The sequence below is a fragment of the Rhinolophus hipposideros genome (assembly GCF_964194185.1).
Source record: "Rhinolophus hipposideros genome assembly, chromosome: 20".
In the NCBI taxonomy this organism is placed as follows: Eukaryota; Metazoa; Chordata; class Mammalia; order Chiroptera; family Rhinolophidae; genus Rhinolophus; species Rhinolophus hipposideros.
Window position 1 is genome coordinate 21617559 of NC_138066.1, and position 19570 is coordinate 21637128.

Genomic DNA, 19570 nt, shown 5'->3' on the forward strand with positions numbered 1-19570 from the left:
CAGGATATTGAGCTCATTATAATAAAAGATTTTTTATTTATTTTTTCACAATCATTCATCTGTGTAGTTTTTAATAGCTTTATGGAGTGTTTATGACAGACAATAAACTGCATATACTTAAAGTATACAATTTGATATACTTTGACGTGAAACCACCACTGCAATCAAGATAGGGAACATATGCTCGTGTATATCACCCCCCAAAGCCCTCTTGTAATCCCTCCCTCTCACGCCTCCATTCTTTGCTCCCATCCCCAAAGAATGAATGATTGGGTGTTGGTCACAATAGTTTGCATTTTCTAGAATTTTACACTAATGGAATCATATAGTATATACTCTTTTTTTTTGGTATAATTTCATTCACTCAGAATAATTATTTTGAGATTCATTCATGTTGTGGGTACAATTTTCTTTTTTTTTTAAGTTTATTGGGGTGACAAGTGTTAGTACAGTTACATTTCAGGTATATAGTTAGTAAAGTGACATTTCAGGTGTACAGTTGGTAAAGTGACATTTCAGGTGTAATTAGTAAAGTGACATTGCAGGTGTACAATTCTGTAATACATCATCTATATATAACATTGTGTGTTCACCACCCAGTCAGTTCTCTTATTATTATTATTTTTTTTTTGCTGAGTACGATCCCATTGTATGGATAATCAAAATCTGTTTCTGTGGATGGGTATTTGGGTTGTTAGTAGTTTATGGCTTTTACAAATAAAAGTGTAATGAACATTCTTGTACAACTCTCTGTATGGACATGTGTTTTCATTTCTCTTGGGTCAATTCTTAGAAGTGGAATGTCTGGGTCATATGGTAAGTGTATGAAACTACCAAACTCTTCCCCAACGTGGTTGTATGTTATGTTACTACCAGGAGTGCGTGCGAGTTCCTTTCCTTCACATCCTCAGCGACACTATGTATGGTGAATTCTTTCAGCCATTTTAATAGGTATGTAGTGTTACCTCATTGAAGTTTTAATTTGGCGTTTCTCTAATGACCAATGATGTTGAACATCATTTCAAATACTTATTTGCTATCTGTATACCTTCTTTGGTGAAGTATCTGTTCAAATCTTTTATCCATTTTTAAATCGGGTTGGTTGTTTTTATTGCCTTTCTAGAGTTCCATACGGAAATTAGATAGATACAAGTTCTTTATCAGGTATATCATTTGCAAATATTTTGTCCAGTCAGGGGCTTGCATTTTCATTCTCTTAACAGTGTTTCAGTAAGAAGACTTTCTTAATGTCCAATATATTATTTTTTTCTTTTATATATTGTGCATTTAGTATCATCTCTAAAATACGTTTGCTGAACCCAAGGTAAAAATATTATCTCCTTTGTTTTCCTCTGGAAGTTTTGAGGTTGAGACTGAATATACAAAGGAACACTAGCCAGAGCATGTGTGAAAACAGAACTCTGACCCACCACCCCTGCAGCGATTAACCAGAAGTGGTCAGGACATGGTCCATAACTGCCTGCTTCCCTAAATTTTGCCCCCTCTTCCAACTCAGCGCCAACCAAAAAAGGCAACTGGGCTCCCCTAACCAGTGACATAAGATGCCCTTCTTCCAGTAAGCCCACTTCCAGCTTCCCTAGAACAACCTCAAAAATAGATCATACCTGGGCCTTCCTTTCCCCCCCCCCCCAATATAAATCTTTCCTATTGCCTGTCTGCGTCTCTGCCACCACACGTGAATTTCCTGAATAATTAAATGTGAGTTTATAATCAGAATGGAAAAAGAAGAGACTTCACTATGAACACAAGAAAGGATGTGAAAATAGAAATGACCAGGTCAAAAAGCCCCCTGCACCACCCTCTAGTGCAGAGGTGTCGAAACTTTTTTCAACGTTTTTTACCAAGGGCCATAAGCGGGAAAATACACAAACAACCGGGCCACTCACTCAAGGTGAAGTACATATTGCCTCACCTGGTTTATTTAAGTAAACTAAATATATTTTTGGAATTTGCTGCAGGCCAATTAACAATGGATTGCGGACCACAGTTGGCCCGCAGGCCACAGTTTTGACACCCCTGCTCTAGTGGGTTGGCTAGCCCGGGCATCTGCTGAATGCAGGATATTTAAGATGGGAAGAAGGAAAGGAGGGCAGTGCCACCAACAGCACCGATAGGAATTAACAAATCAGACATCTGCAGCTCAGTACCTCTCCCCATATTCTAAAATAATACCTTCCTTTCCTCCTTCCCAACCCCCAGCAATATTATAGTCATTGTGGATTCTGCTCCCTGACCTGGGTCAGCTTCCATCATCCAAGCTGCCCATTCCTTTGTGTCCAGCTGTCTCACACAGTTGTTCTTCACCTGCCAGGCACCAGGCTCTTTGACAAACACTGCACAGCAGAACTGTTCCACTTTGGCCACAGACATATCCATGGAAGGCCCCCTGATTGTGTCCTTCAAGGAATTTGATGGTATATTTTTGTTACACTTTTACATATAGAAATGATGGACAGGTAACTTCTTAATGCAGTCATCAATAGAGGCCCTCAAGGTGGTAAGATCTATTTTCTCTTTTTCAAATCCCATGTGTTTTTTTTTCCTTCAAAATTTTATTGGGGAATATTGGGGAACACTGTGTTTCCCCAGGGCTCATCAGCTCCAAGTTGTCCTTCAGTCTAGTTGTGGAGGGCGCAGCTCTGCGGCCCATGCAGGAACCGAACCGGCAACCCTGCTGCCCAGAGCCCAAACTCCAACCAACCGAGCCATCCAGCCACCCCAACATCCCATGTTTTCATGGGTCTCATCATGCACCCTCCAAAATACATACCCTCTTTCAGTGTTTGCAAATGCAGACACACAACTGGGGAGTCTTTTGAAAGCACTGTGACACCTCTGTTGAGAACATGAAGAATTAGACTTTTCAGGTGTTCCTTTCACAGAATATAGCAACAACTCTGAAGCCAGTTATCTTGCAAGCGTCCATTGTTAGAAATAATGCTTTTATGATGCAGAGTAGTCATTCTTTTTCTGAAACTGAAGGGATAGAGGGACTATTTTATCTCTATCAACTCTTCTTAGGTTGGGATCTCCCAGTCAAGAAACGTGACAATATACAGATGCTTCCTAGCCCTGGAAGCCAGACAGAGCAGAAGATTGTAGAAAATAGCTGACGCAGCTGCGCTTGGATTGATCCCAAACACGATGTTTCTTTCCAGGCCTGAAAATCTACGAATACTCTCCCACATGATGTTATTGGCCAAAGTGGAGGTATCATTGTTCTGAGACATTGTTCTCTTCCTCATTTGTTCTAAAAAGTAACCTTTATATTTCTCCACTTCCTCCATTGTGCTACAAAGCACAACAATATCATCAGGGGAATAACCATTCCTCAAGAACCCCTGGCACTTCTCTGCTACATAGGTCACTATCTCTTGCAAGTTCAAGCACTTCCTAATAGTGCAGAAGCCTGGAACACCCTGAACCCACTCAGCCTCACGCAGTATCTCCAGGGATTGACGGGGAATGTTACGTGGTAGCTTTGCTCTGATCTTCTGCATTATACGTTGTAGGTAGTCAGCTATTCGATCTGCATTGCGGACCACTCTGGTGAGCTCTTCTCTTGAATTCTGGTCTGAGAGAGGGGGGAGGCCACTGTCATCCATGTGACTGGTCTGAAAGTAGTCCAGAAAGACCCAGAGAATTCCTGGAGAATCCTTTCTTCTCTGAGTGATGATTTTGGCCTTCTTATACCAGTCCCCATCTTCACTGCGAAAATTCTGAGCTTCATCGATGATAATGTGTTGAATCTTTTCGAAGTCAAAACTCATGAAGGTTTTCCGGGTCACTGCACAGCAGATATCTTTATTACTGTAAAAATTAAAATGACATACTTAGGTTTTCTCCAAGTAAATAAAGAAGGAATATTACTCCAGCATACTCATATGAACATAGGACTGTTGTTACAGACCATTTTACCACCAAACTCTTAAGGAGCAAGCTAATTTGGGTGCACTGGAGTATGGAATTCTCAGATTGAACCTAATGTAGTGACAATAAAATCCAACTGCTTACCCGATAAAGTTCCTCAGAGGCTGGTTCTCACAAACATAGAGAATTTCATTTTCTTCACAGCCAAACACATTCTTGATTTTCTCCATGATCTTCATGGCCATGATTGTCTTCCCTGAGCCAGGTAAGCCATGGACAAACAGTTCTCTGTTTTTGCGGATGTTTTTTGAGAAGATCTCATACTGTTGGACTGTGAGAAGATTTAGAATCTCACAGCCAAGCTGGTCACTCAGGAAAGACCTGAAGCTGAGCAAGACAATCACGAGGGACTGTAGCAAGTCTTCCATCTGCTGGGCGTTTGCGAGGTTATAGGACTTAGGGTAATCAGTCAGAGAGCCTGAACCTTCAAAGGACTCTGCATTGCTCTCAGGACTCAGATGGAGGACCTTGGTCATGACACACAACTTTCCGGTGTAGCCCCCCATGTTCACCAGCTTCTGCTTCAAAGTAAAGGCAGTACGGGCACAGTAACTCTGCCCATCTGCGTCTTGTTCCCTGAGGATGGTGTAGAAAATGGGGGGTTTGTCCTCTGTTAACAGCAGAGCATCACAGATGACTCCCTGCTTCTCTTGCAAATTCAGGTCCACAGCCCAGCTTCTAGAAAGGATCAAAATGCCGTGGGAGAACGGCTGCATTTGCTTATTTATTAATTCCTCCAGACCTTCATGCTCTGAGGACAGCTTCTCCCAGAGGGGTTTGGGAGTATACCGCAAATCTCCTCGTGTCACTAGACATGGAAAGAATTATAAATTTGTGGTCAACATATTTGTTTTATGATTAATTATAATTCATAACATGATTTATTAAACTTAATTATAATTAATCATGATAAAGTATGGATTTTAGTATATATTCTTTTGTAAATATTTTATAATAAAGAAAAAGAAGCCTTGAAAATTGGGCACGCTTCATCTAAACCAGGGGTGTCCAAACTGCGGCCCGCAATCCATTTTTAATTGGCCCGCAGCAAATTCCAAAAATATAGTTTACTTAAATAAACCAGGTGAGGCAATACGTACTTCACCTCGAGTGAGTGGCCCGGCTGTGTATTTTACTGCATATGGCCCTTGGTAAAAACTTTGAAAAAAATTTGGACACCCCTGATCTAAACCTATGTGTTTACTATGTTTATGACCTTGGAAAATTCCTTCGTTTCTCTAAGACTATTCCCTCAACTATAAAACAAACAAAAACAAAAAAACCACATTAAAAATAGCACATTTCCGAAGTCTAATATATGGTGATGGACAGAGAACTGACTTTGGGTGGTGAACACAAAATGTGAGATATAGATGATGTATTACAGAATTGTACACCTGAAATCTATGTAACTTTACTAACAATCATCGCCCCAATAAACTTTAATTTAAAGAAGAAAAAAAATAGCACATTTCCTATGGTGAGGAATAAATGAAATAGCAAAAATTGTCTGGCTCATTGTAGTTGCTTACGAAATGTTAGTTCTGTTCCCCTTCCTACTCTAAAGTATCTGAATCTCAAAATTTCTCTGAATAGTCCCCATTGATGGAGGTAGAAGGAGCCGTTCCCGGAAGAAGGTGCTCATTAAACCTTTTATTAGCAGAGAGCCCCTGTGGTCCTGGACTGGGAGACCCTGAAGTTAGGCCCTGAGTTAACTCTCCTGAAGCAGAATTCTGGCATCACTTACAAATCAGTGTGAGACTGCATCCGTCACGAGAGCCTTCCCTTTGTCACAAGGGAGCAAGGCACAACTATGTGACATAAGACTAGATTCACACTGTAGGGTTTTAAACTTATTTCAATGGTCATTTGTTCCACATGAGGATTAAAAACATGAAGAGACTGTTTTCATCCTGTTGTGGAAGTGTCAGATCACGAGATTTGGGGAGGTAATTTTAAGTGAAATTGCCCATCTCATTGGTAATTGTTTATTGTTCATTGTTACTTTTGCTTTCTCCCTTGTACTAGGTGTTCGTGCAACTATGTTATGCCTGCAACCTGGATGGGAGCACGTGGGAGATGGCATCCATTATGGGACATATCCATATTTTAAAGATGTTAAAAGGCGGCATCTCCTCTTAGAGGAGAAACACACCTCTAAGAATGGACTAAATAGAATAATATAAGAACATGTTTAAAATGGAACTTTAGAAACCAAAGGAAGTATAACACGAAAACTACATCATTTGTTGATTGTACTAGGGAGCTTACACACATCTGCGGGCCTCACAATTGTACAAGGCAGATATACTTATTATTCTTTTTCATATGAGAAAATGGAAACTCAAAGAGGTCAAGTGAGTTGCCCATGGTCACACATAGGAAATGGCAGAGCCAGAGTCCAAACCCAAGCCTCAGACACCAGACCCTCTGTTGTTTTCATTCTACCACACTGCCGTGCAGGTCATACAGACCACCTCTCCTGATAATTGCAGAAAATCACTAACGTATCTCATTGCAGCCGTGTTTTACGTCATCGATGAATAGGTCTTATTTTTCTTTAATTATGTAATGGGACATGCTTCCTAAGGAAATTATGTGAAGGTAAGAAGTGTCCCTTTCATTTCTTTGATATTCTACATGACACTTAGTAAATCACAGGGACTCGAATGGGTGTTCAATATATGCCACCACTCTACATGCATCACACTCCCCATGAGACTTGGGGCCTCTGTGCCTTTGCAGAGGTGTGCTCTGAGACTCTAATACCCTCCTCCACTTTTGTCACCTGATAAACTCCTCTCATCTTTTCCAGAACTCCCATGTCTGTCCTTCTCTCCTCTGAGCTCCCATAGAATTTTGTATCCATTCTCAACACTAATCCCACTGTGGACCCAGGGAAATCTTAAGAAACAAAGCACTGAAATGTCCAAAGTAGTTGTTTTCAAACTATAGGCAATCAGGTGAGGGCTCCTAATGGTTTAGAACACCAGGACAAAAGTCTTTGGGGGCTGCTTGATTCTGACCTACTACTCAGGCCCAAACTTTCTTTAGTATCAATAACTCTAGTGATAGACAAAATTTCTATTTCAGTTATTACATTTCTTGCAAGATAAATATTTACGAGTATAGTGGTTAACCGGAAGGCAAATTATTATCCATCAATGCTAATCAATGTCCTGAGGACATCTCTATTCTTAATGTCTGGAATCTTATTGTAAAACAAAAAACAAACTTTTTCTTTAGCACTGTTAGGATTCCAAACCTAATAATAATAGTAGCAGTCTCTGAAAATGAAAATTGGCTTTTAAAAAATTAATTTTAATTAGGAATACATTCCCATAGTCCAAATAGCAAAACACTCCTATTTCCATTTGCTCCATTTCCTGCCTCCCCAACCCTATCCTACTCCCCTACCATAGATACTTATTTAGTTTCTTGCCTATTCCTCCAAAATTCCTTTATGCAAATATCCCCCCCTTTCTTACATAATAGGTAGTAAACTGTTTGACACTTTTTTTTTTTTTTTAAGATTTTACTGGGGAAGGAGAACAGGACTTTATTGGGGAACAGTGTGTACTTCCAGGACTTTTTTTTTTTTCCAAGTCAAGTTGTCCTTTCAATCTTAGTTCAGCTTCAAGTTGTTGTCCTTTCAGTCTTAGTTGTGGAGGGTGCAGCTCAGCTCCAGGTCCAGTTGCCATTGCTAGTTGCAGAGGGCGCAGCCTACCAAACCTTGCAGGAGTCAAACCGGCAACCTTGTGGTTGAGAGGATGCGCTCCAACCAACTGAGCCATCCGGGAGCTCAGCGGCAGCTCAGCTCAAGGTGCCGTGTTCCATCTTAGTTTCAGGGGGCACTGCCCACCATCCCTTGTGGGACTCGAGGAATTGAACTGCCAACCTTGTGATTGAGAGCCCACTGGCCCATGTGGGATCGAACCGGCAGCCTTCGGAGTTAGGAGCACGGACTCTAACCGCGTGAGCCACCGGGCCAGCCCGACACTTACTTTTTCACATTTAACAATATATTATATGTTGGTGATCTTTCCATATCAGTACATAAGAACTTCTTTACGTTTTTTTTCAATTATCTAACATGCCATTTTATAGATGTGCCATATTTTATTTAACCAGTCCCTATTGATAGGCACATAGATTTCTCTCCTCCAATCTTTTGCTGTTATGATAATAGTACAATAGGTAATCTCGTACATTTGGTATGTATGCAGGTATATATGAAGAATAAATTCCCAGCAGTGGCATTACTGGATAAAAGGGCAAACATATTTGTAATTCTGACAGATATTGCCAACTGTACCAATATGCACTCTAACAAGTAATGTATGTGAAGACTTGTGTTCCTACAACGTAGCATATAAAAGATGTCAGATTTCTTTATTTTTTACATTCCAGCAGAGAGAAATGATATCTCATTTTAATTTGCATGTCTCTTATTTTGATTAACGGTAAGCATCTTTTTAAACATTTGAAGCCATTTGAATTTTATTTTTCCTAAAATGACTTTGTTGATTTTTCTGTTAAGTAGTTGTTTTTTTCATCCTTATCAACTTCTGGGAGCTGTTTGCATATTAGAGACATCGACTCTTTGTGATGATATAAGTTGCAAATATTTTTCCCAGTTGGTCAATGGTCCTTTGACCGTTCTTAGTGGCTTTGCCATGCACAATGCTTTAAAAAAAAAATGTGTGCAGTCATATGTACAAATCCTTTCTTTCATGGCTTTGGTATGTTGAATTTTGATTGTTCTAATCTTTTTGCCAAAGTTATAAAAGCATTTGCCCATGTTTTCTTCTAGAATAAGTATGGCTTTAATATTTTGTTTTAATTTCATGATCCATAGAGTTTATGTTGGTATATGGCATGAAGTGTGAATCCATCTGTTTAAAAATAAATTGCTACCCAGTTAACCCAAAATCTCTTTATTGAAACATCTACTTTACTTTCTTGAGAAGTCAAGTGCATCATAAACTAAATCCTCATATGTGTTTGCATCTATTTCAAGACTTTCTATTCTATACCCTAGGTCTAATTATATGCACATACAACTCTTTTTATTAGAGGCTTTATAATGCTTTTATATCTGGATAACTTTTCTTGTTTGCTCTTTTCAGGTTTTCATTTCCTGGCTCTTCTTGCTTATTTACTTTTCCACTGATACTTTAGAATAAGATTGTCTAGATTAATCTCTTGTTTTTTACTGATATCTCATTACATTTATAAAATAACAGAGAATCTACAAGTTTATGACGTCTTCTTTTCATGAACATGACATGTGTTTCCATTTGATTGAAGTATTCATCTGTGTCCTTCAATATTGTTTTAATTTTTTTCTCAGATTGGTTTATCCTGGATATTTTAACTTTTTGTTGCTATTGAAAATGGGGTATTTTCTGGCATTGTTACATTAGGATATCGAATTCTGCATATTAATTTTCACATGCTTCTTATAATACTATGTAATGCAATTAATTACATTCATTTAGAATTCTTTTATAGTTTATAGTAGTTTTTCATCAATTCTCTTGAACTTTCCAAATATAGTCTTACCTTCTTCAATTTTCACCCCCCCTCAATTTCTCTTAGCTAATTTCATTTGGTGATATTACACCAAAGTTGTAGTAGTGCATATGATTGTTTTGTTCCTGAATTTAATAGAATGCCTCTAATACCTCTCAATTAACATGATAGGTATAGATATTAGATATAAATATTATATTAAAGAAATATCTATGGGCTCCATTTTACTGATTTTTTTAAATCAAGAATTGTATTGTTTTTTCAAATGCCTTTTCAGTGTATCAGAAGACAATCATATTTTTTGCATAGATATACAGACATCTTGAATTATAACAATAACTCTGTTAATGTTGATTTCTCTTTTCATCCCTGGAGTTCTAACTTTGCATCCTCATTCATAAATTAGTCTAATTTTTCCCTTTATTGTGCTGTCAGGTTTTGTAATTACTGTTACTCCTGCTTAAAAAAATAACTTGATAATTTTAATTCTTTTTCTATGGCTCTGGAACAATTTTAATAGTGTTGGAAGTATCTATTCTTCAGATGTTTGGTACAATCCCTGGAAAATTGATTATTTATAGAATAATAGATTGTCGCTCTATGAGCATAAAGTCCAGTATTTCCTTTTCCTTATAATTTATTCCATGGTAATAAGCTGCACTAAAATGGAGCTTACTGGGTTTAGAAAATTATTATCAATGCTTATGCTTACTCTTGTATCTAATACTGTTTATTGTGAACAATTTTTAAAATATAAATTTGATGTGCAAATGAATGCAAAGACCTCAGGTAAGGGAAAAAATAAAATCTTAAATTTGGCAATCATTATCTATTAATGGTCTTTGATAGATATTTACACATTTCCAGGACATTTATGGATCAAATTCTAGTGCCAGATAAGCAACTGATTTACTGCATAGACTTAAGCAAGAGGGATCTCTAGAAGTATAGAAAGAGGACAGCAATGGATTCCTAGAAAAGGCCTAACAACTTTGGAGTGAGGGATGAAAGCAGAAAACAGACACTGTCCTTGGTTCTGTATCATTATTTCATGCTGTTAAACATGATTGTTTCTCCTAAATCTGAAACATGTTCGTAAGTGTTCACAATTGATCTTCATTTTATTTTCTTTGTTTTGTGTTACATCTTGCTATAAACATTAATATTTATTCTTTTATTTATATTCATAACAGCCACCCCTCTGGAAAAATCTGGCAAGAGTTAGGCAATTTTTTGCTCCTGGTGCAATGTATGCCTCTAGTTCAACTAGATAAAAGATTTCCAAACTGGATCAACATCAGAATCATGTGAATAAGCTTGATAAAAATGCTCATTATGAGGTCCTATCCCCAAATATTCTAATTTATTAAGTGTGGAGTAGGGAACCAGGTATCTGTACTTTTTTAAATAACCAGAAATACTGATGATCAGTGCAATTTGAGAACTGCAAGACCAAATGGTCTTTAGGGCAATAATATTCCTGGATTCTATGTGTGGTACTGCCTCAGCCAGGGGCATCAGTGAGAATTCATGTCTAAATTACTTATCACCGATATATTTGTATTACCACCTTGTACACATAGGTTTGCAGAGCATACTTTAAGGATTTTGTAAAGCAAACATAACCATTTATCTCCCCTTATCCTAGCATACAAAATGGCTGGTGTCAAGTAGGCAAACCACAGTTACTACCTGAAAATAACAGTCTCTGGAGAGTCTTCTTATGTTCCAGGCCTTTCTTGGAGTACACCGGTCTGCTAAGAGGAGGGCTGCTAGACAGACTCAGCTGAGATTCAAATTCTTCGGACAAGCATAGAAGATCTTAAGAAAGAAAGAAAACTTGTGTTATTGTGTGACATGTTAGTTCGTTTTTTCACCACTGAAAGAGGCCTTCTGAGTGGGTATAGTACGTGACAGTCCAGGTGGTGTGACTTGAAAGATAATGGCAAGATAATGACCCATTGACCCTATATAGACAAGTGCCTTTATTGCATATGATGGTTGCCAAAGTCCACTATTGAAGAGACATGATTTGAAAGTTTAAATGTGTTTCCCCTTCAACATAATTCTTCACTCTGTATGTCTAAATAGCCTTTTGTTTGTACTTATTTTATGGTACGTAGCACATTCTTTGAGTAAACATATCTGTACATGTAGTTTATTTCTGTGGTGTAAATATTCCTACTGTGGACAATTTCAAGCTACCAATGTGATGTCAATAAATACAGAGTTGGGAAGAAATGCATAGTAGCACGACCTTTGACAGTGATTCCACCACAGATAACAAATAGATGTAAATAACTTCACAAGCAAAGATAATATTAAAACGTAGTAAATTATTAGGAAGTGGTGAGTTTGTATTTATTACACTTGTTTTTAATATAATTTAATTGTCAGTTTCTATAACTTCATTTTTAATAATGACTATGTTTAACAACTTGCTCACATTTAATGTTTATTAAATGTTCACATTGCTGAACATTTAATAAATGATTCTGGAGCAAGGTAACCATTGACTACTGCAAGGTAACCATTCCCCCCAATTTTTCTTTTCATCTTCTGATGTGAAAAAATAGCCTATTATAGGATACTGATTTGGGCTACTAATTACCCAACAAAAATCTTACCAGGTATGGAAAGCAGGATACTCGGAGATTCAAAAAACACGGAGTTTCGCGGGTGTGAGAATTTCAAAGTCACAGGAAATAAAGGCAACCTTATTTAATATGAAGGTGCTAAAGAGGTAGAAAGGACAGGGAGGGAGGTACATTCCCCCTCTTACCTGGATCTGTGTCCATCATCATGTCTACCCATTCCTCAGTTGTCAGGCTGCAGACGTTTTCGTCCTTCACCTTCCATGATTTGGGAGCTTCTGAGAACACTGCACAGCAGAATGGCTGCACTCGGATCACACAAGCGTAGCTATAGAGCTCTCCGTTGGCTAACACATCCAAGATTTTGACCTCGTAAGTTATCTGGCTTTGGGATTGGCAAAAATGGACACGAGGTAATTTGTCTATTGTAGCTTCTATTTTCATTTTCAAAGCCTTACAGTCAACATTTTCTTTAGGACATCCCAGAACTTTCTTAGTCTTATCATCCACTCCAATAAAAAGATAGCCTTCCTCAGTGTTTGCAAATGCAGAGATGTACTCTGGAATTGTGCTTTTTACATACTCTAGGATGTGTTTTGTAGAGAATTGTTTAAACTCTACATGTTGAGACTCAGGAAAAGGCAGGATTTCACCATATTCAAGCTGGTCTCTTTCAAAAATTAGGTAGGCAGGATTCGAGTTATGGCGTTGAGGTGTAACCCTGCGAACTTTACAAGAAGGTTCTTCCTTCAAGGTTTCTGTATTTCTTTTCTTGGTTTTCAGGAAATTGAACGCCTCACTTGAATCCATGCAAACCACAGAGGTGAGAGACCTACAGTATAACGAAGAGCTCAGGCTGCAAATGCGGGGTTTGACGGACCAGTCTTCAGGGAAAGGGTGACTGTTCCAAGATTTAACAAAAACATAATAACACCTCCCTTGTTGCTTAGTATCAAAGAAAGCCTGCAAATCTTTAGACATAATAAGTGTTCTCAAACACTCTTCTAAATCCAGTCCCATCTCCACAAGATGCTTATCGTTGTTTGCCATTTCCATCCGAATCACTCCTCCTCCTGAGTTTAATAGAGCACATGCAGCCTGTGTAACCTTCTCCCTCTCTTTCTCTCTTTGAGTTTTCTGCAACTTTTTTCTGTTAGCTTCACCAAGAGTTATTTCTCCTACATTGATGACCAAGTCTGGGTAAGATAATTCTACCACCAAAGATGATTTCTGCTTCTCCATTTTCACTCTGCAACGGAAACCATTAAAACACATATCTCATGTTAATGAAGCAGATTGTATAGCACATAAAAATGCACTCATTAATTAAAAATACTTATAGAGTTCCTGCTAAGTGCTGGGGAATAGAGATTAAGTGCTAGATAAGAATTAGCATAGCCCTGCATCTCAGAGATTACTGTCTGGAAGGATATGGTTGCACAAAGTAATTGCTGTAGGGAGGGTTTTGCAGTATCATCCATGTGAGATGGTACCCTGGCAGTATGGCAGTGGGGATGAAGAGAATTTGAGCGTATCTGATAGTTAGGAACACAATTAACATGGCTCTATTGACCAGATAGAAATCAGGAGAAAGGATTAAAATTTAGTAACGGGGCTTTTGGCTTCGGTGATTGGTTAGTGGTACCACTTATTGGCAATACATCAATGATTCTTTTTATTTTATTGGCGAATATTGAGGAGCTGTGTTTCTCCAGGGCCCCACCAGCTCCAAGTAGCTGCCCTTCATTCCAGTTGTGGAGGGAGCAGCTCATCGGCCCATGTGGGAATCAACCTGGCAACCTGGTTGTTCAGCGCTCCTGCTCCAACCAAGCCACCAGGCCGCCCCAGATCAATGATTCTTGAAGGTGGGTGATTGATAAATGGGGATTCACTATCCTATTCTCTTCACTTTTGTGCATATTTGAAAAGTTTTAATAAGTTTTTAAACTGACTTCTATTAAATTTGGGTGGTGGACATATTTGTTATTTTGTTCTCTGTATTTTTCTTTTTGTAAGTTTGAAATTATTTATAACATAAAAACCAAAATCTACCTCCAAAAAATTTAAAAGGAGAGTAAGGCATGTAAATTTAGATCATTAATGAGAAAGTGATTGAACATTTGGACTATATGCGTTCTTAGGACAGGGTTGGAAATGAAGATGGCCAGGGCAGGGGGAGGATCTGATAAATGGGGAAAAAGAAGGGTCGATGGATTCTAAGTCTTTATGATGTCAAAGAACTTGCACTTGGGAGTGGTTGAGCAAATCAACTCAACAGTACCACTTTTTCTGCCATTTTGGGCCTGTGGAGGCCTGCTGGTTCTGTACACACAGAACTTTTAAAAGGACAAATATGCCTGGAAAGCTGTGGTTCAAAGCCATTTTTCTTGGCTATAAGCAGGGTCTCCCGAACCAGAGAGAGCACACAACTCTTCTTAAAATTGAAGGTGTTTATATTCGAGATAAAACTGAATTGTATCTAAGCAAGAGATGTGCTTATGTGTACTAGGCAAAGAACAACATTGTGACTCTTGGTGGCAAACCGAACAAAACCAGAGTAATCTGGGGAAAGGGAACTCGTGCTCATGGAAACAGTGGAATGGTTTGTGCTAAATTCTGAAGCACCCTTCTTGCTAAGGCCATCGAACACAGAATCTGTGTAATGCTGTACCCAAGGATTCAAACTTACTGAAAAGTAAATAAAGTGGACTTGTTCTCTTGTAAAAACAAAAAAAATTCAATAGTACCATGGGGAAGGGGACTCAAAATGCTTAGGATTGGGCCCGCCCAGGTCGTTGGAACTCCGTGCTCCTAATGCCAAAGGCTGCAGGTTGGGTTCCCACGTGGGCCAGTGGGCTCTCAAGCACAAGGCTGCCGGTTGGACTCCTTGACTCCCGCAAGAGATGATGGGTTGTGCCCCTTGCAACTAATGGCAATTGGACCTGAAGCTGAGCTGTGCCCTCCACACCTAAGGAAAAAGACCTGGGAGTACACACTGTTCCCCAATAAAGTCCTGTTCCCTTTCCCCAATAAAAGCTTAAAAAAAAAAAAAGCTTAGAATTGCATTGCCACCTGCACAGTCATTTTTACTTTTAGCTTGATTATAGACTAAAGAATGTGATCAAAACATGTCATTCTTTGTTTTATTAATTCAGGAAACATTCAGTGAGTGCCCGTTCAATGTGGCTATGCTAAGTGCTGTGAGAGAGACAAAGAATCTGCCTGTTGCAGATTTATAGTTTAGGTCACATCAAATTACCATGATATGTCTTAAGCAGTATGTGGAGAAAAATCCATAACGCTGAATGCCTATACTGATAAAAAGAATCTATTCTGAAAAATCGGAATAGATTTCCTTCAAAATGTAAAGAATTTAGAAAAACCTAGATCTCAAAGGAACACAAAATAACAGGAATGATGTAAGAGCAGAGGAAATTGGAAAATTAAAAAGTAATTATTTGATTAACCAACAAGATTAAGAGTTTTATTTTGTTTTGCTTATTTGGTTTTTGCTTTTTAGACAAGCCACTAGCATCTTTATTACTTAAAAAGAGCTCTGGAGCTGGCCCGGTGGCTCAGGCAGTTAGAGCTCCGTGCTCCTAACTCTGAAGGCTGCTGGTTTGATTCCCACATGGGCCAGTGGGCTCTCAACCACAAGGATGCCAGTTTGATTCCTTGAATCCCGCAAGGGATGGTGGGCTCCGCCCCCTGCAACTAAAGATTGAACATGGCACCTTGAGCTGAGCTGCCACTGAGCTCCCGGATGGCTCAGTTGGTTGGAGCATGGGCTCTCAACCACAAGCTTGCCGGTTCGACTCCCGCACGGGATGGTGGGCTGTGCCCCCTGCAAGGGCAACTGGACCTGGAGCTGAGCTGCGCCCTCCACAACTAAGACTGAAAGGACAACAACTTGAAGCTAAGCTATGATTGAAAGGACAACAACTTAACTTGGGGAAAAAAGTCCTGGAAGTACACATGTTCCCCAATAAAGTCCTGTTCTCCTTCTCCCCATCCCCAAAAAAGAGCTCTGAACACATAAAAAGTGGTTAATTCAGGTGTGACAATGAAACAATTCTGAGCAGTAAATTATTTGGAAGGCCAGGTCATGCACAATCTTACTCATTTGTCTGATGTGTTCCCTGTGATAAAATTTACACTTCTAATTATCTTGTTCTATATTTTATGATCTTTAAATTCTTGTCAGATTATTTATACAAAGTGCCATTTGAGAGATATCTGAACGTCAAAGTTATACTCATATGGACATTTACTCTCAAGTATTGTATGTTAATTCATTTTCTTGGATAAATATTTTCATATTTGCAACTCCTTTCTATATCTAGAAAGTCTGGATTATTTTGTTTGGCATAGAAACCTTGAGAGCTCCTAATCTTTTATTCTCAGGACCCTTTCTCCCCCCCCCCCCACAAAAAAAAGAAATAATGGAAAACTCTGGTAGATTTCTTCTTCTTAAATAATGATTAAGATTTTGTTCTACCAAAATACATATTAAGAACTTTGGAAACATACCGTAAATGGTTTTTAAAAATAGGCAGAAAAGCAAATTGGTTTAATAAAAAAATTGAGAATTCCTATAAATCAATTACAAAGTAAAACATCAGGACAGTTACCAAAGAAAATGTTAAAAACGACCTGGCTCCATTGGGTTTACTGGAGAACTTTCAAACTTCAAAACCATATAATTTCTATATTATTATATATACAATGTTTGACACATGAAAAAATATGGCATGCTACATAACGGTCTTATCCTTGTCTTACACATTTCATGAAAAACATTATGAAAATCAATCGTCTTTTCACCCATTTCTTCCTTCTCTCTTATGGTCTTAATATATTATATTATAGGTTTTCTCAAATTGTTAGCATCAAATGAACATAATTTTGCATTGGCTAAGATCAAAACAGTTACAACATGAAAAAAGGTACAGCCACTTTAAAAGACAATTTAGCAGTTTCGTGCAAAATGAAACATATTGTTACCATATGATCCAGTAATTGTGCACCTTGGTATTTACCCAAATTAGTTGAATACTTATATCCACACAAAAATCTGCACGTGAATGTTTCTAGTAGTTTGACTCATGATTGCCAAAACTTGGAAGCAACCAACATGTTGTTCAACAGACGAATGGATATATAATGTGTTCCAGGAGGAGGAGACAGCGCAGTCCTTTTAGCACTGTTCATAATACCAAATTTGGGGAATAGCCTAACTGTCCATCAATAAAGGAATGGGGAAATACAATGTCGTAATGTTTATTGAAAGGAATATTATGAACCACTGTAAGAGAATAAGCTAAAACACACAAACGTTAGAAACAAAACATAGTTAAAAAAATCAAGATGCAGAAGTATACATGTATAGGTTTATACCATTTAAATAAGCTAAGCATGCACAGACAACAAAGGTACATATTATTCCTGGATATGTGTATGTAAAACTGTGTGTGCTAAAAATATTGCAGATATACAATAAACTCAGAATACTGGTTTCCTCTGAGTAAAGGAGAAAAGTCTGAACTGGAGACGGAGGGCAAAGAGAACTTCAAATTTATCTACAATATTTTATTTATTGAATTTTAAAAAGACTTGAAGCAACTATGGCAAAATGCCAACAGTTGTCAACTTGAGGCAATGGGGTAAAAAGGTTTGGGGTAACAAAAGAAGTGTTTGTCATTTTACCTTTGTACTTATTTTACACACACACACATTCTCTCTCCCCTTTCCCCTTCCACCTCATCCTTCACGCTAGCGCAGGACCTGCGCTCTTCGCCTCCTCTTTCTCACCCCACAGTTGTGGCTCCCCCAAAACACCGGTGCGACCCCCACCGCGAACCGAATAGCTTCCTTTCCGGTGTCGGAAGTCAGCAGTGACCTGGCCGGGCCAGCCAGGCCCCCGCAGGACAGCGGACCACTGGAGAGGCTTGGGGAGCCGGGGCCACGGACTGTGTATGTCTGTATGAGTGAGCTGGTTTGGAAATGTGGCTTAAAGGTGGCCCGAGGTAAGGGGAGCAGAGCCTCTGCTTGTGGGCCCAAGGGGAAGAATGGAATAGGGAAGTAGGGTTATGAGCCCCAGCGCTCTGAGAAAAGTACATTTCGCAAAGAAACAGACACTGGACCAAGGAAAACCACATCCTGTAACTTGGCTCTGCCCTCCAGCGTTATGCTGTCTTGTGTTTCACAGGTGAAGACGCAAGCCAGAGAAGTTATGGCCTGCTCAGGATTGGAAGATCTGATTTATTTCTCGGCTCCACCCCATCTCAGTGCAGCAATTATGGTCTCCAATAGTTTGTTGATCACACACATACTTAAAGTTGGATCTAAAAAACCATCTTACATTCATGCCTGAAGTATTAAAAACATTTATGTTGTAAAAGTGAGTATGCCAATTGGTGACTAGAGAAAATATCCAGAATATGTGTTGTAACAGGTGCTTGTTTTCCTGTTACAGAGTGGCAAACATTTCTCAACTATCCACCTGCTGAAATATTCAGTAATATATTCACTTGTGCCCCATTGCCAAAAGGATTTCAAGAAGCAACTTGTTTAAGTGGGGCAAGTTCACTTTCTAATGCTTTTAATATTGGTAAGTTAACCACATGTATTTTTGACACACTTACAAAAATAACCTGGAAAATCCAACTGGGTCAAAGCTTCCCAGTCGATATAAAGTTTCTCATAAAAATCAAAGTATCTATTATGAAAAAAGAAAACTGAAGAATTCAAACAATCATCTCTTCCCGCCAAGGCTCTAGCCCCTCCCATTTGCAAGTTCGTTCTCCAGATCTTTGAGCAGTCCACCCTATAACCCTCTACACCAGTGTCTCAGACCTCTGCCAGGTTGGCTGGGCTGGCTGGAATCCTGCATCCTTAGTCTGAGCAAGAAGGTGAGTCCCATCTACATACCCGTTCTCATTGTCTGTTTCACTTATTTAAGAAAAGTGTGGTTGTTTTTCCACCTCAGCCTCCCTTGCCTAAATACTCATATATAGGCAAGATACATCTGAAAGGGTCTGTAGCTACAGGGTGGATTTTCATCTTAAGAGTTCTTTGATCTCTTTTTGAGACCATCCTTTCTGTTGAACAGGCACTGCTTGGGTCTTTCCAGAGCCTGTACTTACCTTGGGAATTAGAAGACTCCTCTGGGTTGGGGTGTCAAAGAGAAAACTCCTGGAGTCCTGAGTTATTCGGGTGTCTGCGGCTTGACTGAGGACGGGAGGAAAGAAATGGCTCTGAAAGCTGAGCCCTCTGAAGAAAAGCAGGCCCAGGGGGAAAGCTAGGTTTGTTTCTCTGAAAAACAAAATTGGACTGTTGCCTTTTTTAAGTTGTTGTCTCTGAAAACTGACGTACTTTTCTGTCTTTTAGGTTTCTGTTTTCCAATAGGTTAAATTAGAATGCTCTAGCTCTTAATGTCTGCCTTTCTGCCCTCAAGAAAAGACTGTTTTTTATCAATAAAAATTTGTCAT

The 19570-nt window shown here is 38.9% G+C and overlaps 1 protein-coding gene across 1 annotated transcript in view; it reads right to left on the reverse strand.

Annotated features, from left to right (window-relative positions):
* Positions 1–631: 631 nt before the first annotated feature.
* Positions 632–19570, reverse strand: part of LOC308488339 (uncharacterized protein) — a gene marked incomplete at its 5' end in the record, with an annotated part of 34529 nt that continues 15590 nt past the window's right edge. The window contains 5 exons of the mRNA XM_081028008.1: positions 632–3831; positions 4036–4759; positions 11179–11307; positions 12269–13329; positions 17941–18059. Of these exons, the coding sequence (XP_080884134.1) occupies positions 3039–3831; positions 4036–4759; positions 11179–11307; positions 12269–13329; positions 17941–18059 (2826 nt within the window). The 3' untranslated portion in view covers positions 632–3038. The remainder of the gene's footprint in view (positions 3832–4035; positions 4760–11178; positions 11308–12268; positions 13330–17940; positions 18060–19570) is intronic.